Source organism: Camelus bactrianus, chromosome 10, assembly GCF_048773025.1.
Source record: "Camelus bactrianus isolate YW-2024 breed Bactrian camel chromosome 10, ASM4877302v1, whole genome shotgun sequence".
NCBI classification, from domain to species: domain Eukaryota; kingdom Metazoa; phylum Chordata; class Mammalia; order Artiodactyla; family Camelidae; genus Camelus; species Camelus bactrianus.
Genome location: NC_133548.1, coordinates 65,421,009 through 65,439,234, shown reverse-complemented (window position 1 = coordinate 65,439,234; position 18,226 = coordinate 65,421,009). Strand labels below are relative to the sequence as shown.

General features: G+C 45.5%; 1 protein-coding gene and 1 long non-coding RNA gene across 7 annotated transcripts in view; one reads left to right on the top strand and one right to left on the bottom strand.

Moving 5' to 3' along the window:
* Positions 1–911: 911 nt before the first annotated feature.
* On the bottom strand, positions 912–4,978 carry LOC141578909 (uncharacterized). 5 transcript variants are annotated; one of them, XR_012509795.1, is made up of 4 exons: positions 4,853–4,973; positions 4,119–4,590; positions 3,516–3,754; positions 912–1,109 (listed from the first exon to the last, which is right to left on the bottom strand). It is a non-coding gene; the product is annotated as an uncharacterized LOC141578909 (long non-coding RNA). The 5 variants fall into 5 exon arrangements; XR_012509797.1 differs by having other exon boundaries at positions 3,516–3,742; XR_012509794.1 differs by lacking the exon at positions 4,119–4,590 and having other exon boundaries at positions 3,516–3,742; positions 4,853–4,978.
* MAML2 (mastermind like transcriptional coactivator 2) overlaps positions 3,585–18,226 on the top strand; it is a 342,067-nt gene continuing 327,425 nt past the window's right edge. For both annotated transcript variants that reach the window (XM_074372917.1, XM_074372916.1), the window contains exon 1: positions 3,585–4,109. In XM_074372917.1, coding sequence (XP_074229018.1) covers positions 3,585–4,109 — 525 coding nt within the window. The remainder of the gene's footprint in view (positions 4,110–18,226) is intronic.

The window sequence follows — 18,226 nt, the reverse complement described above, 5'->3', positions numbered from 1 at the left end:
TGAGGATGTGGATGATAATGACGTCAGCTTGAAATTAAATGGCTGTAAAGGGTGAATGTGTACAAAAGACACTGTAGAGGCGTGTCCTACACAACTAGAATATAGTATGACAATGTATTAAATTCTTGCTTGACAAGTTTTTAAGGTGTGTCCCTATCTAGCATAGGTATCTGACTTTATGTCATTTGGGAACAGCAGATTTTGACTAAGGACTTTGTTATTAATCAAAACGAATGCTACTACAGGACTATTAGAGTGAACAGTAAGTTTTAAATTTAAATATTAATTTTTTCTCTTTTATCAAGTATGACTGCTGAATATAAAGCACCAATATAAGATAATGCTTAATGAATAAACTTAAAAAATCCCATTTATATTTGAACATTTTATAATGATCAAAACTCCACATTTAAATGACACCTCACTAGAGAGTTCTCCATTCAAAGTTGTGTACATAAAAAAGATAAATTTCTGCCTTTCTTTATGAGCGGTGAGGAACTTAGCCTTGGAAGGGACTGATAGAAGTGTGTTCTAATGAAAAGTAAAACAGTTATATTCCATTAGAGTGCACTTGGTCCCCAACTTCAAACTGACATTCCAGGATTTGTGAAAATAAAATGGACCGATGTAGGCCAGCCTATCGAGAATTAAATTATAGATTAAGCCAGTCTTAAAATGTTTGCATTGATTTTACCCATTCACTTCTGTCCACAGCTCAGTTTGAAGCAGGATGGTGTTACTGAAATGCCAGAGTTGGTTTAAATTAACAAAGCCCCATAGCTTGAGAACTGAAATCCAAGTGACTTCCACGTTAGGATACACAGAATACTTATGGTCTTAATGTTACCGAGTCTAAGCTCGTTCTGCCCACCGCACAACAGGCCAATAAATTGGGAGACGAGGTATTGGGGCAAGGAATAGCGACTTTATTCAGCTCAGAAGATGGCAGAGTAATGTCTTAGAGAATCATCTTCCCCAAGTCAGAATTAAGGCTCCTTTTATACTAAAAAAGGGAGAGGGTGGTGTTGGTTGTTGCAAACTTCTTGCTGTAGGAATTCTTTGATCTTGCAGCTGTTCCTGTGGATCAGGTCATGGTGCCCCTGTAAAACCTGTAACAAGACAAACATTATTTTCTATCCTGCAACTTGTTGTCTTTATATAAGTGCGGAAGTGTTGATATCCTTAGAGGTCGGAGCCTGGAGAATAGGCTCTCCTGTATATTTCAGGCTAAAGGTAACATTTTTTAAAAAAGGTACAGAGCTAGCAAGACTAAGCCTAGGAAACAGGGCACAGGGTTAAAGCCAAAGGAACAGATCTAATACGGAGTCAGATGTGTTCTGTTACACTGACTATACCAGTATTGTGCTCACTTTAATTGATTCTCCGTAATTGATAATAATAAGCAGACTCCAGTATACATCTTGAGATCTTAAAGGTAGAGGTTATCTGAAGATGAGGGGACAACCATCTGTGTCAGATCTATTTGATTTGTGTTATTAAACTTCTCGGCTACTACATAATCATTTTCCTCATTATATATGTAAACCAGACAGCTGTGCAGACCTCAGATCTTGCATTTAGCTTGTCATACGCAGCCTTGCCTTTTCAAAGACATTTTTTTTTCTTTCCTAGAACTGATATGGCAATATCATCTTAGCAAAATACTGTATTTATTCCTACTGCTTTGCTTGTGATCATCCAGATTGACTTAGCCAGAGACATACAAAACAGGCGGGCAGGTAGAGACACCTGCTGTCCCTTTAGCAGCTAATGATGTGATTGCCTCTTCTCTCCCCCCTCCCCCCGCCCTCAGCACGCACACACCCTACGTCTCCCTGTGACACTAATGAGCATCTCCCAGTGCTCACCCAGCTCTCACTAGGGTGCTCAGGGGTGTCGTTGACAACTGATTGAAAAATGAAAACGACATCCTCAGGGGGGCGTAACGGAGGTCTGGGAGGGAAAATACATTCCCTGGCCGGGAATTTCTGAAACATTTCGAGCCGGTGAAGTAGTCGGGTAGAGGCTGGGGAATTTCCCCAGCCTTCCCCGCGGAGCCAAGTAGGAGGCCGAGCTGCGCGCGCCGCCGAGACGCGCAGGCTTTGGGATTCACCTCTTCAGCCGCTGGGAGGCCCTCTGCGTTCCCCTTTCCCCGGCGCCGGCTGCGGCCGCTCGCCCGTGCAGTGGCACCCGCCTTCCACCAGGGAGCCTCGGGCGAGCTCTCCCCCCGCCCCCCGGCCCCCCCACCCCCTCTGCAGCTCGCTGGCTCTCTCTTTCTCCCTCTGTCTCACTCTCTCTCTTTCTCTCCCTCTCCTATCGGAGCACAATGAAAGCCTGTGTAGCGCCGTGACTCCGGGCAGGGGAGCCAGTGTCAGCAAAGCGGCGAACAACAGACGGGAAAGAGAAAGGAAAAGACAAGCTACTTTCTTTTCCATCTCTAACGCGGAGCCATCCAAGAGATAGAACCACATTGCTTATTGCGAGTCCAGACCCTCAGATCCACTGGCCGGGGATGGAATGTACAAAAGTGGACAGAAAAGTGGCTGGACATGACTCGGTGCAATTTGCTGGAAGTTTGTAAGTTTGACCATCGTTTGTAAATTACTCTCGGAAGAGTTTGTCTCTCTTGATACTGTGTTAGAATAGAGCCGGGGGTGAGGAATAGAAACGTAAGCGGGAAAGAAAAAGAAAAATGTGTTGAAGGCTCTCTCTCAGTGGCTAGTGACTTCAGACTGCTTGCATTTAAAGCTGGGAAACCTTACAGGGAATGAGGCTTTTACCGGTGATTGGATTAGCTGAAGAAAAAAGCATGGTCCAAAAGTCCAGTTACTGACATTAACAATTGAAAAGCTGTCTCCCTCTTTGGAGAGAAGACATCCTACAGCACCCCCCCCCCCCCCAGGAGAAAACACCGGAGCAAAGGGAAAGGGAGGAAAAATTAAAAACCAAAAGACAGTCTCTCTGGATTTTTGTACGTTTTGAACATTGACTTCAAAAAAGCTTCTGAAACAGCACTTTTTTTTTTTTAAACCTGAGGAAAAGTAAAGGCTGGGGGTTCCATCGAGCATGGTGGAAATGTGTTTCTTTGCAGAAACATCCCCATAAAGAATCTTCAGAAACAACTACGTAAGGGGGAATCCAGCTCTCCATTACCCTCTCTCTCAATTCCTGTTGCTGTCTGTTTCTCTCTCTCCCTTGACAATCCCTGAATTCTTGCTCTAACCCACAGATCGTGTGTTTACGAAGTACCTAGTGGCTCTTGTCGGCTTGCTGGGGGAAAAAAAACCCCACTAACTCTGTCCAACTTCTCCAGAGCTGTCAAATGCAATTAGACTAAGTTGATTGGGGTTTGTTTCCAACTTATCCTCTGCAATTGGTTTCTGTTCTTTCTCCGCACCCTCTTTTTCACTAACTCCCTTCCCCCATACCTTCTCCACGACTCCCCCCTCAATCTCTGAAGACCTCTGTTCATGTGGCCCTGAACACTGAGCGCACATTGTCAAAAGCAGACTTGCCTGCAGTAACCAGCAATAGCCTCCTTCCACTTCACCATCCCGGAGGCAGCAATCATTGTGTCCAGTAAGATGGGGGACACAGCGCCCCCGCAGGCCCCCACTGGAGGGTTAGGGGGGGCCCCTGGGGCGGGGCTCCTTGGAGGGGGCTCCGTCACCCCGAGAGTGCACAGTGCCATCGTGGAGCGCCTTCGGGCTCGAATCGCCGTTTGCCGCCAGCACCACCTGAGCTGTGAAGGACGCTATGAACGTGGTAGGGCTGAGAGCTCAGATAGGGAAAGAGAGAGCACCTTGCAGCTCCTGAGCCTTGTACAGCATGGCCAGGGGGCGAGGAAGGCCGGCAAACACTCCAAGGCCACTGCCACCGCGGCCACCACGACGACAGCCCCTCCACCACCACCTGCCGCACCTCCCACAGCCTCCCAAGCGGCCACGCAAGCAGCCCCGCCGCCCCCGCCAGACTACCACCATCACCACCAGCAGCACCTGCTGGACAGCAGCAATAATGGTGGCAGCAGTGGGATCAGTGGGATCGAAGGGGAGCAGCAGCCACCGGCTTCGACCCCCGGGGACCAGAGGAACTCAGCCCTGATCGCGGTAAGGCACCTGGTTTTCTCTTGATTCTGGCTGTGGTCATGTGGCCTTTAGTGAGGGTGGAGCTTTCCTCGGCCTGATGTAGGGTGGACGGCAGTGAAAAGGGCCAAGATGCCACCTGATGACCTCAGAGGCCATTAGGTGTGTCATTTGTGCAGTGTTCTGCTCTTTCTCGTCAAGTTCTGTGGGTGCTCATTCATGAGTTTTCCTTGCCTTGAAGAATATTCCTTAAGTGGTCAGAAACTTGCGTTTTCCAGAGGCTCCCTGGGGCCCACAGCTTGTAGAAGGGTTGGCTACAAGCGGCAAGATCTGAGCCCCTGAGGAAGGCCTTGTCTCAAGGAGCCTCCTGCGTTGGCTGGCCAGTACTGACTAGGCCCAGCAAGCTGTGTTGAGCCTGAAAGCACTGAGCAGTCCAGCTGCCCTTTATCCAGGCTTTTTCCTTCTTGTCCCATTTCCTCTCCCCTCTTTGAAGTGGCCCCTTGTCCTTGGGTGAAGAGAATGTAAATGGTAATCTAACAGATGAAGTTCCCTGAGGGTCCCCTCACTCAAAAACCAAATTTGGGGGAACTACCCCAAAGCCTGGTGAGGGCATGTTTTTAAGAGGCCCTGATTTCCTCTAGACGCCCCCAGTGCCCCCGCCCAGCTGCTTTTCTCAGGCGCTATGATCAGGCAGTGCTGACTTACAACATGCATTAAAGTGGGCAGGCGCAAGGGGGCTATTTCCATGCTGTCATCCTAGAAAGTACCTTGTCTTCAGCCACTCCTGGTGACAGGACCTCAGACCTGAAAGTTGTGATTAAGTTTCTGGCTGGAAGTTCTTCCTCAGAGGCATGGACACACCCCATCCCAGAGGGAGCAGCCCTCGAATCATTGGTTCCTGGGGCCAGTCCTGGTCAGGTGACTGCCTGCCCTGCGCTGGCTTCTCCCCCCACAACCCCCGCCAAGCTGCTGGGCTGTGGCCGTGGCCTCTGGGTAGAAGGTGGAGCCCTGCCCTGCAGCCCTGGAAGTTTCCTCCAATTTCTGAGTTCTGCGGGGCTTCGGAAGTCCTGTGTCTGCTGACAGCGCCGCTCCAGTTTGCCCAAGCAAGCCCTGATGAAAGTCAGCCACAGGAAACGGCCAGGCAAGCCTAAACGGCCTCCAGAAGCCTCCGAGGGAACTGGAGAAGGAGCCGTAGGGAGAGGCCGTCCTCCAGCCAGGCCCACATGGATGCCGCTTGGCGGCTCCTCCTTATCCCTGGCCTGGGTCTGTGGTGGTGAAGGCTCCAGAAACTCCGGGGGCTAGACTGATCCTCCTCTGTCCCACCACACACACATTTGGCTTGGGACGCCTAGAACTGCAACTTCCTGGCGCCAACTCCAGATGAAAAATAACTAACAGTTAAACTGCCCAGTGTTTGCTGTTTTATGCTTGGATACAGTTAGCCTTTGGGGTTCTATCAGCGCTTCAAGGTCTGATTTCCTTTCCCTCCCACCTGCTGTATCCCCACCTCTCCCTGGAACTCCCTAGGACAGCAAGGGGAGTTTGTTTCCTGAAACAGAGATGCTGAGGTGAAGGGGGGAGGGGCTGGAAAAGAATCACTCGAATGGAGAGAAGAATGAGGTTTGTATGTGCGTGTGTGTCACTGGCATCTGCAGCCAAAAGTGTCTAAATGCCTTGATTGTCCCCAGTCAATTTATAATCTGTCTGCAAGTCTCCCAATAATACGGCTTTGTGTGCTCCGCCGTCTCCTGGTAAGTGTTTCTGGGGATGATACAGGGAACCAGGCGCCCAGCCCTTCTCAGAGGAGAAGACTGATCTCTGTCCTGGGTGCCAAGAGCAGACGTAGCCATCACATCCCAGCCTCTGCCAGGAAGGTGTCTGTTTATGGCCTCGTTCTTGTGGTTTTTGCCTTTCTCGAATTTGGAAGGAAGACAAGGCTGCCTCCTCTTCTTGGGGGTTTTGGGATGTGAAATGAAACCGACTGCAGTGGTTATTGTAACTTTACGGTGGCTGTATCCACGCTGGGAGGGAGGGCGAGCACGGCGCCTGGCCTTTCCCGACTGGAGACTCACAGCTGCAGAAACCAGAGGTGGCTACAAGACCACTCCTGGTCTAGGAGGGGTCTGTTTTCTCTCTCTGAGTTACCAGTCATCTCCTGAAACCTCCCTTTAGAGGAGCTGCCTCCCTGAGTGCAGTGATGACGAGCGATGCAGTGAGAGTTGGGAGGACAATGTACAAGTTATTGCTAATGGTGGCTTTCCATTGTGAACGTGTGCCGTGGCCAGGGTTGACCCAGCACCCCTATTCCAGTTATTGGAAATTCCCTTCTCCATTTTAGTTTCTAAATTTGGCGCTTTGTTACTCAGCATGGTACTCAGAGATGGTGATGCAAGTACTGTATTGACCTGATAACATTGTGTCCGAAGGGAGGCCTGGGCACTCAGGAGTGGTGATTCACTGAGCCCGTTAGATTTGCAGGTCTCACTTTGCTCGGGCTCTCCTTATTTTCAGAAACACCATTCACTGAAGGGGGCCTCTGCACAAAAGGAGTGTCAGAATTCTTTTGGAATAATGTGTCCGTAACCAGATTTATTTCTGTCCAGGTGTGTTGAAGGTATCCCTTTAATAGTTAATTCGTATTCCGTAAGTGGCCATAAATGTCCTTTGGAGAAAGGGAGAGACTATTGATCACCTAAAATAGCATATGCCCTGACTGTGTCCTCGGATGGAAACTGTGTCCTGCATACCTGCTAGTACCGTGCCTTGTGTATCGTCAGAAATATCTGTTCTGTGGGAGAGTGTTGACTTTGAGAGGTGCTGTACTGCAAGAAATTTATCATGTCTGAGATTTCCAATAGCCAAAGTTGCGTGAACAATGCAAGAATAACCTCTAAGCCAGTTCTAATTCTGTCCACTTTGAGAGCCTAATTCTGCAGCCCTTAGTCAGCCAGTTTCTTCATTTAGCTCAAGTCCAAGTTCAGGGGAAGCCCCATTACTGCAGAGACTGCAGGAACAGGGCCTTTCAGAGGGCTTTAAGCAGATCTGCATTTCCAACCACTTGGAGCAGGCTTTAGGCACTAAATCATTTTCTGGTGAAGTATGTTTGAATCTTTGAATGAACTGTGAAACTGAATAATTGCTGGTCCATGGACCAGAAAGGTTTAGAGCTTCCATGGTGCATTATTAATCTTTCCCTTTTGCCTGAGACAAGCTCTTTTTCTGTTGCTTCGACTGTGTTGCTAGGATGGATAGATAAGTGGTTCCAAGTCATCTTTGGCTTCAGAGATTATCTTTTCTCTAATGTAGTGTGGAGGGAAAGAAGCAGATCAGACGAGGAGTCTGCATCCCCGGGTCCGTGCCTGCTTGATCACGAACCAGCTGGGGTGACCTGGGACAAGTTACTTAGCAGTCGTCCGTAAAAACAGAATAATAATGCTGCCCTGGCTTGTTGAGAAAGCAAATGAATGTGTTTCTGAATAGGCTTTAGAAAAAAAAAAATTAAGCACCGCAGAAATGCAAGGCATTATTACTAGTATTACTAATAATAAACTGCTAAACAATGAATCCTCATACCGGTTTTGCCAGGGATTAAAAGTGTACTTAAGCTTTCAGTTGTCTGTTTTAAATGGTGAAATAGCTTTTATTGTAAATAGAGGGATTGGTATTTCAAATGCAGTGCTGTCAAGATAAGACTGAGCTATCCGTGTACTTCAGTGTTCCTGAAGGTCCCAGGAAATCCTCGTTAAAATGTGCCGCGGTGTAAAAGTGTTTAGGGCCTTTTACAGGCTCCTGCGTGGACCGGAGCAGTTTTGAAAGGTGTCTCCACTGGAGTGTGTCAGCAGTATTAGAAAAGCAGTTTGCACACATGGCATGGGAAAGTTCAATATTTTGTCAACAATAGTCTAAAATGTTAATTGTTAGCTTAAGAAAGTCAAACAAGTTAAATCATTGCCAGAGTTCCCTGGTTATTTTTAACTGATAATAATCAAGTTTCCAATTGACAATTTAAAATTTGAGGGCTGTGGGGCGGGTAGTTGCGGGGTGGCAAGAACAGAAATGATTCGTTGGCCAGATCTGGGTGTCTGTAGCTGTCTGTGTGATGAGCATCTTCCGTGGGACCGGGATAGGAGTGTTTGCATTATTTATATATGCAGCCATCATTTCCTTGAGAACTGACCTATTTTTGTTCTGTTTTCCAGAACAAAGTAATAAAGGGAGAGTTCTTATCTACCCAGGACCTTCCTATTACTTCTTTCCAGTAAATATAAGATCTTACAGAGGCAAAAGAGTTCAAGTAGAGAGAGAAGTTGGTGCGATCCTTTATCAAAAATGGACAGAAAGCTTGTTTTGACAGCAAAGTCGTGTTATTATGTCAACTGAGATGTCTTGCTTAGTTTAGGTCAACGTTTGTTTATAGAGGGCCATCTACTTTCTTTGAAATAATGCCGTTGCTAGGTGATATTTATCAAAGTTTTCCAAACCTTAAAGTTTAATGCTGCATGGCTTCCTTACGCCGGGAAACCTTTTGTTAAGGATCAAGACAAACACGGGTTTTCAAATGTTCTTAAGCTTAACAATTCAGTATGACTAAGAAGAGTGGCCCTGACTGGCTGATTTTGTTTTTATTGTTGTTGTGTGTGTGTTTTTTTTAGCGCTGCTATTTCATCTTGAAAAGCCTAGAAGGGAATCTGAGAAAAATCATCGTGTTCTGTCTGCTGTGCGTGGTGGCTAAACCCTTCCAAGTGGGTTCCGCCACTTCCTTGTGCTCCAGTCCAGACCCTTTATAGGTTCATAGGCAGGATTACACTTAATGAAAACAATTCTAAATTCTTTCTTCTGCATTTTCGTGATAATTTCCCTCCCACTTTAACAGGGCCTGTGGGAGAATAGAGAGAAATACAGCTAAAGACATGGTCCCTTCTTACTTACAGTCTAGTGGGCACATCAGGACCACATTGATAAGGTAACTGGCAAAAGGACTAACTAGGTAGAATGGACCAAAACTGATACAGAAAACCAGAGAGAGAGGGGGACAGGAAAAGTGCCTACGCTGTCAAGGCACTTTTATTGTATATTTTATATAATGCTTAAAAAAAAAAAAAAAAGAGGGGAGGAGGCTGTAGCTCAGTGGTAGAGTGTGTGCTTAGCATGCATGAGGCCCTGGGTTCAATCCCCAGTACTTCCATTTAAAAAATAAATAAGCAAAACTAATTACCGCCCCCCCCAAAATACAAATCAAAAAATTAAAAATACAAAGAGGAGGATAGATCAGCAACATTTGGCTGTTTTACAGACAAGGAGACAGAGGCATAAAGGTTTGGTAAATGAAAGAGTTTCATGCCTAGATTTTATAGTTTGACTTGTGTTTGATCCCTACTTCACACCTACTTCGCTGTAGGATCTTGGGGAAGTAATTTTATTCTGTGGGGGCATCAGTATCTTCATCTGTAAAGTACAGCTAATGTTCTCTTTGCAAAGCAGTCAGTATAGTGCCTGCCACATATTAGGCGCTCAAAACACGAGTGCTGTTAGTAGTTGGGAAGCCAGAGGTTCAAACTTAGGCCAGGCAGCGCTTTATGGAGAGTGTGGGTCACCCACAGGCCTGGGAGGAGGGCGAGAAGGTGGAAAGGAGGAGTGGGGTAGCTGCGTGCAGGTGTGTGTGAACCTCGGGGACCGAGCGCGGAGCCTGGCTGACACCGTGGTGGGGTGTGAGCCGTGAGAGACACAGGGGAGGGCGATCCCCTTCCCGGAGGGTCTGGAGCTCTGGCAAGAGTAGATCAGAAGCAAGGAAGGCTCAAAGAAGTCGGCGTCTATGAAGCAATAATAATCCTTCATATACTTGAAGACAAGTATTACATTTCCCCTCCAGCAGCCTCTTCGCATGGCGCACTGCCTAAGTGTTCTGTATTACCTATCTTCAAGTCCCCTGAGCTGCTTAATGCCTCGCTATTTACACACTTCTCCCATTCACTGTGAGTTATAGACAGCGTGACACGGCCTTTGGCATCACAAGGAGGTGGTTTTAAAAGCACGCTAGCTAGACGCAGAAGAGAAACTAAAAGAAGCAGAAGCAACTACACCTCTCGTCTTAGACTGGCTAGACTTCCCGGTGCAAAGAAAAATGGCCCCGTGGGTAAAAGTGTCTTCTCCTGATGTGTAAACTGATCTTCCCAACGAATGAGTTTGCTTGTTTACTACCTTGGAAAAGTTCTTTTCATTTAAAAAAAAAGAAAGAAGAAAAGAAAATCGTGAGCAGAAATGTGTAAGAAGCTGCGATCTCAGATGCTCTTTGAGATACACTTACTTTCTTCCTGGCTTTGTAATGCAGGTGTGTTACCGATCTGTTACTTGCCCTAAGGGTCAGTCAGACATGTTCCCCCTGTTTGGTCCCTGCTCACCGGGCTCAGGGAAGGCTCCCTGTGGAGTAGGTGGCTCCTCATCTCCCTGATTCAAGGCAGGATGCTGAGAGACTGCCCGTAGCTAATGGGCTGTCTACCGACCGCTGTCAGCTCTGACCCTTTCCTACACATAGCTAAGGGACAGGTGTGAAAGGATGAAAGCTGTTCTGTTTCCTTGGAGAAAGGGGATGAAGAGAGAAGTTTATGTATTCTCCACCAGGCTTGAAGAAGGCTAGAGAACTAGGCCCTACTACAACCAAATTGCCAAAGGGATGGCTATGAAATGGGCAAATAACAGTATTTTATATGCACTATGGCCTCCATAGGTCTTAATGAGTTTTGGCAAAGGTTCTGAAATTTCCTATCAAGATTGTGGACTTGGATGCTTTTGGAGTTTGGAGAAGTTATCTATTAATTCAATAAAGAATCATCGTGCAGAGAATTAAGGTATCCACGATGAGCAATTTGATGTAGCCTTTGCCTTCGTAGAATTTACAGTCTGAAGCAGGTGTGGGTATGGTTGGAAACTGAAGTGTTAAAGCTAGTTTAAGGAGGCAAGGCAGTGGAGAACTTAGGGGCTTGGGGCTTGGGTGAGACTGCCTGGTTCCAGATAACAGCTCTACCACCGCTTAATAACTGTGTCCTCTTGGTTAAGTTAATTAAACTCTCCTGCCTCGGTTTCCTCACCTGTCAAATGGAACAATAGTGATAGAACTAACTACTGAGGGTGGGTGAGTAAATGAGGTAATTTCCTGGCTCCTTTAAGAGACACAATACATTTTAACTGTTATTATTAATGTGGGAAGGACACACTCATGTCAGATTCATGGTTTTCCCAGCTCTGGATTCTATCCCCAGAACGGTGTCAGTGATATTTTGTGGAAGGGTATGGATTTTCTCTCTAATATTTATTTAAAATGGTTAGTGAAGTATACCCTGGTATCCAATTTCCCTAAATAGTTTAGTATGGGGATGCCATCTGGAGTAGATTTACATTTTTCTGGAATCAGTTAAATAGTGTCCTTCTTCAGCACAGGAACAACTGATATCTCTTGCATTCCTGGGGTTCTAAGACTCCTATGCTAGAACGTGACTAGAGTGAGTGTTTATTTGACTCCTTAACTCCTTCTAGAATCAAGGCAGGGTTTCCATTCAGTTACCTTGGGAGTGTGGTGTGTGGGCCGTGTGGGTAAATGAGAAATTTAAGCTGTTTCTATTGAGAATCTGGAATCCCTGGGACTGAATAGTCCAAATTTCTGAATTATTTCTGAATTATTAATTCAGAGCCGTGAGTAACTCTTGAGTGAATCTGGTCACAGAGTCACAAAGACTTAGAAGTTCCCTGCAGTAGAGATTTCAGTTTATGCCTTTGAAAGCCACATCCCTAGCTCAAGTTGCTAGAAAATTAGTTCATTCAGTGCAACTGGACACGAGCAGGTGACCTAAACTTGCCCTTTTCCCAACCCTGACTGGAGCGTGTTGAAAATGTCAAGCCTTGATGTGGTTCTTAAGCTTGGAATCTCTTCTTCGCTCAGTACCTCCTCGTGTGTGACTTTCCATAAGAAACACAAGGACAATGTTGCCAAAGCTTCAAAGCAAGTTTTCCTGGTGATAATTCTTCATCAAAAGCACGAAGTTTCTATGAAGAAGTGACAGGATTAGAATGAGAATAGTCTTATTCTTGGCAGATGATGTTTGGCCAAGGATGGATTTACTGGTTCCAACTCAGAGCAAAGAATGTAGTCACAACTTTGTTTGTTTGTTTATTCCCCAGCATTTCAACTTACATCCCCCTCTTTCGCTTGAAATATACTATTCTTAGGAACTGTAGAATCAAATTTATGTTGAGTTTGTTTTGTTTTGTGTTTAACAGTGTTCTTGCTTCCTGAGTCAGGGCAGTTTCCTCCATTAATATGGAATCATTAACACTGTCATTTTAAAAGTTCTCTTTTGAAGGGAGGGTATAGCTCAAGTGGTAGAGCGCATGCTTAACATGGACGAGGTCCTGGGTTGAATCCCCAGTGCCTCCTCTAAACATGAATAAGTAAATAAACCTAGTTACCCCACCCCAAAAAGAAACTTCAAAGAAGAAAAGAAACAGAAGAACTTGAAAAGAAAGGGATAATATTAAATTTAAAAGAGAAATTCTCTTTTGTCAGAAATATGGTTGACTTTTCTTTGTGGAGCTTTTCCAGCACACTAATAACTCTCACCCACATGAAACCCAACACTTTGAATTCCCCACTGAACAACAGATGTCTTTTCAGGTAGTTCTGAAGGATTTGAACAGAAAGTTAATTACATGTCTTTTTCTTTTCTTTTCTCCCCCCCCCCCCCAAAATTTACTTAAGGCAAAAGTTTGCTTCAACTGCTAATAACTTACCAGGAGTTTGTTGGCTACACAGTATAATCTTTTAGAGTCATGGTAACCAGAGTGCAAAGAAGTGGCTTAATTGAATACAATGTGTACTGTACTGTGTCTTTGGAATGATGATTGCCATCCTTCTGTGTGCACTGCTCATTTCTGGAGGTCTCTGGAGTCTAAATTATGTAAAAATAAAAGCATTCTCTGGCTGAGCAGCTGAGAAACTAATTTTTTGTTGCTGTTGTGCACCTAAGTGGGCCGATGCTTGCTAAACCAGCTAAGACTCGCACAGCAGGTTGCCACGCTGCACTGTGTGATTGCAGTCAGCAAAAGGTATGTGCTGGTGGGATCACCCTACGGGGCTGTTTCACAGAAGCGTTGAACAAGTGCAGGGTCACAGACCTGAGGGTAAACTGGAGGGACCAGCGATCCTCCTGACAGAAACACCGGGCAGAGGCAAAGGTTCGGGAAAGTTCGCACCCAAGTCCTGTGGCCATTGCACCAAAGAGAGCTTCCTTTTCTTGCTTAGATTCTTTACATGTGGATCTGTTTGCAGGCTCAGTCCCCCAGAGAGAGATTCTGAGCTGTCTTTGTGCTAAATTAAACATGAGTTTTCTCCTTGGGAACCTGATCTTTCATAGAAGAGGCAACAATATCTTTTCTGAGACAGCTCCCAGCTCCCTCAGGAAGGGGCCGGCTCCAGGGCCCCTTCACCTCCACTGTCGGCTTAGCTGGCGTGAGTGTGTGCTGCATGGGAATTGTTTTGTCTAACCAGGTCTAGAAGCCCTACGGGCAAGGACTTGTACGCTAATCCTTGGTATAATGCCCGGGGACCCGTGCCAGCTTAGCATCCAATGGACAGAAATGGTCAGCGCAGCACGCAGATCGCGGGAGATTTCAATCACCCATGGGAAGGCGTTTCCTTGGCTCGCTGCCGCCCAAATTCTGAACCCACAGCAATGAAAGAGGGAGTGTGTGGCAAATAGAAGCCATCTCATTTCTAGCCCTGTCTCATCTCTATCCTGCCCATCCCCCAAGAGGGCTAGTTCATATTGATCTAAAAACAGACACTATTCTGTCCATTTATACAGTCTCATGAGCCCTTAGAGAGAAAACAGACCAAACCCTTTTCTCCTAGATGAAAAAATTAAAGCCCATTTAAAAGAAAATTCTCCCAGTTTCCATAGTGGTGGAGGTAGAACTAGAACCCAAGTGTTCTGACGTCTCTTCCAGGTTATAAAACGTCAGCCTGTTGTTCAGAACTTTCAGTAAATCTATGAAAAGTACAGTTGGGGGCAAGTGAGAATTTCTATTACAGTTTTGATGGTAGAAGGGACATGGAGTTTACAGCCTCTAGTAGATTGTGTTTCAGATGATCACAGCGATTCCTTGCATCTCACGTGCCCCTTTGTAAGGGGGCTGGACCACTCCTCCCATTGAAAAGTAGGTGCTGTTTCTCCCCTTGAATCTTGAATAGCCTTGTGATTTGTTTTAGCCAAGAATATGGGGCAGAAATGGCATTGTGCTGTCACTTGTGAGGATGGGGTTTAAGAAGCCCTCTTGGACTGAGAATTTGTTTAGCGGGTAAATCTTAAGTGTTTTTACCATAAACAAACAAGCAAAACAAACAAATAAGTAAATAAAAATAAAGAGGGCGCGAGAGAACTTGGGGAAGTGATGGATATGTTTTTGGCCTTGATGGTGGTGATGGTTTCTTGGGTGCATACCTGGGTGTTTGTATGTCAATCATATCTCAATGACATGGTTTAAAAAAAGTCCTCTTGAAAACACTGAGATCACCTTATAAAGAAGCTGGTCTGGCCAACTGGAGGATGAACCTCTGCATGTCGAGAACCAAGGTGCCCCTGCCTCTAACCAGTACCAACCACCAACACGAGAGTGAGGCCATCTTGGACCAGCCTCTCCTCCAACCCAGCGCAGCCAGGACAGTGGGTGAGCGCCGGTGAAACTGCCCAGCCCCCTAGAGAATCATGGGAAGTACTGCCTAACTGTTTTAAGCGACTAAGTTTTGGGGGTGGTCTGTAGCTTAGCAGAGCGTAACTGAATCAGAGCCAGAAAACCTTAGCACGGAAGGCTGTCCCTTCTCTTCTGGAGTGTGACTCCAGGACTGGTTACTTAACATCTTGGAGGCTCGCTTTCTGCTTTTCGTGATAATAGAAACTATGTCAAAAGGTGGTGAGGATTAAATGAGGCAATACGTGAAGGAACCTAGCATGTTGTCAGGCACGTGGTGGAGCTTAACACGCGTGAGTTTCCTTGCTTTGCCTTGTCTCCTCGCTGTATGGTAGTTCGAGCCCCGACCCCCATCACCTCACTTGCACTTCATGTGCGACAACCTTCTCATAGGCTTCCCCAGCTCACTATTTCTCTGAGCTACAGTTTATTTTTTCCCTCCTGGATGATGGCCTGGTCCTGGCATTCCTCCTAACTACCAAATTTCCAGCGTTCTTGTTCCGCTCCAGGGAACACATCTGCCTTCGGTAGTCTACCCTGAGAATAGGAAAGGGTTAACCTCATAAAGATGTCACTCCCCTTGTACTGTTATGCTGCCCTTGGGAGAGTCAAACAGCATAGCAAATATATATGGGCAATGTAATTGCCTTCGATCTTCTAGGTCACAGAAGACTTTGCTGGCGAGTTCGGGGGTGGGGGGGGTGGGGAGTAAGCATGTTGTCTTGAAAAGCAGAGTTTCTAATGCCTGTCGCTGTTGTTGTTTGTTTTGGTAGCAAATGACTGTAAGTGTCTCATTTTTTTCCATCTGACACTTCACAATCAATGATAAGTAAAGAGGGAGGGAACAGTGATGCTCTGTTCTACTTTCTGTACTTATTAGTGATCACAGAGCGTCCTGGCTGGGGAATTGGATGGTGAAGGTCCTCGTGCTGCCACTGATACCAGCTAGTAGCAACTTAGTCTTTTCACCTCCCTGGTGCTTACTGTCCTTCTGGGAAAACCAACAAGGGGCACTTGCAGAGTGACCTGGCTCAGCTCTGAGGCCCCTTTTGGGCTGGTACCCTGTGAATACGTTCCCTGATACTTTGGTCTTGTTTTTCAACCTTCAGTCTCTCCTTAAATAGATCTGTTAGGAAGAATGGAGAGGAGAGGTGACCAGGGTGGGACTGTTTTGTTTTGTTTTTTAAAGGAAGTGGAAGGGATAAATCGGGAGTTGGAGATTTGCAGATACTAACTACTATATATAAAATAGATACACAACAAGTTTCTACTGTAGAGCACAGGGAACTACATTCAGTATCTTGTAACCTATAATGAAAAAGAATCTGAAAATGAATATATGTGTGTATACGTGTGACTGAAACATTATGCTGTACACCAGAAACTGACACAACATTGTAAGCTGACTAGACTTCAATAAAAAAAGAATGCAAATTAAAAAATAAATAAATAGAGGAAGTGCCCATGAGGAGGGTCTGAAGTAATCTTGGGAACAAGGTCCAGATGTGGCGAAGGGAGAACGCACAGAATTGCTTATCCCCCTTCCTAGAAGTCAGGAACAAGTCACTCATTATCTGAGCCTATTTGATGGGGTTTAGGGGTCCAGGATCAGGAGCTCGGTTGTAGGACTAGGGTTTGATTTATTACATTTACTTCTGCGGGAAGCACTGATTTTTCTCCCAGCTCCTCCCACTTAACACTTGCGACATTTTTCTAGATAAAGAAGTTTTCCACTCCAGTACTCCTGTGAAATAATTACATGAAATATAAAATGTGAACTGTAGAGCCTTCCTTCCTCAGGAATTGCCCGGTGTCCTGGCCGTGTACATCAGGCTCCCCATCTGTTTGCCTCTCTTTCATATACGTATAACAATTGAGAAGTGCACATTAATGGATGGGATTTTTTTATATGTCACCATTTCATTTTTTAAACATGTTTCTGCTTTAAAGGGAAACAAGGAGAAAGAGAGTCACTAAGAAATTGGCCTGGGGGAGGGGAATTCAATCCACTGCCTTTTTTTTTTTTTCCCCTTATCACTGAAACCCTAAACAGAGAATGTAATCACTTATTTCCCAGGGGCAGCCCTAAGCCCTTAAAACTCAGATCTGTGTAAGGATTTAATAGAACTGGAAAAAAGAAACGCACAGGATCTGCTCCAAACCAACCAACAAAGGAAAGTGTACCCAACCAAATATTCCATCTAGAGAATTTCTTTGATAGCACAGCCCCCTCCCTCCCTCTTTCCTGATTTAGTTGGAGCACAGCTCTTCAAATTGCATTTTTACAGCTCCTAGAATCTTGGGGTTCTGTGGATCCCATCGCTGGCTCCAGTTCAGCCCAGTGTGTCTTCTTTCACAAAGCAAGATGTAACCAGCAGGAAGCCAGAAGGGGCGTTTGGTTGTGGTTGTCATTTATTCTGTTTCAAAAGGTAGACACACTCAGCTTCACTGTTACATGAAAGCCAGGGAGTTGGTGCCTTTTTTTTTTTTTTTTTTTCCCTAGTAACTTCTAAACTCCTTAGCTTTTCTTCTAAGATTTTTTTTTTTTGATTTTTAGATGAAAAGGCTTGATACTATGCTATGTAACATTTCTTTTCTTTTTAAAAATACTAAGATAAAGAAAGTTGAAAAAAAATGAAAAAAAAAAAAGAAAGTTGAGTTGCCTTTCTTTTCCCAATAGATTGAGTCTTACTTTTGCTTAGCAAATGTACCCCAAATCCCCATTACATACACACACACACCCCGTTTGTCTACCATGGTTATTTTTAGTATATATAGTATGCTACTATTAGTATGTGTATAGACACAGGTTGATTATGTGGGTGACTTACAGAGAAAATAAAAGTGAAGAAATGCATTAAAGAGTATGGAAAAGGTCACCTTTAAAGGAAATTGCTCCAGAAAAGAGTAAGCCAAATTGCAGAAACTAGGAGAGAGAACACTGTATCATAATGGTAAGTGTGGAGTGACTGGAGACCTCCTTTCTGGTCCAAGCTTCATGGCTCACTAACAGGGCGACCTTGGGACCAGTCAGTCCTCCTTTGCTTCTTAGTTTCCCCATCTGCAACCCCAAAGATTTGGATTCTGCACCGCTGTGCTTGGATGGATTACTCTTCACACACGGGATTTGGCTCAGGTATCACCTCCTTGGAGAGACATCCCCCCCTCACGCGGCTCCCCTAACTAATGCAGACATACATGATTAGTCTCTTTTCTCTCCTCTCCCCGATCACTTATTGCATTACAGAGCTTTTATTGTCTTCATAACTTTTATCACTGTCTGGATTTACACTGATTCCTTATTTGTGCATTTCCTGTCTGTCCCCACTGGAATGTAAGCTCCGTGGGACCAGGGACCTTGTCAGTCTTGTATCCCCAGCCCCTGGCAGTTCCTAGAACATTTG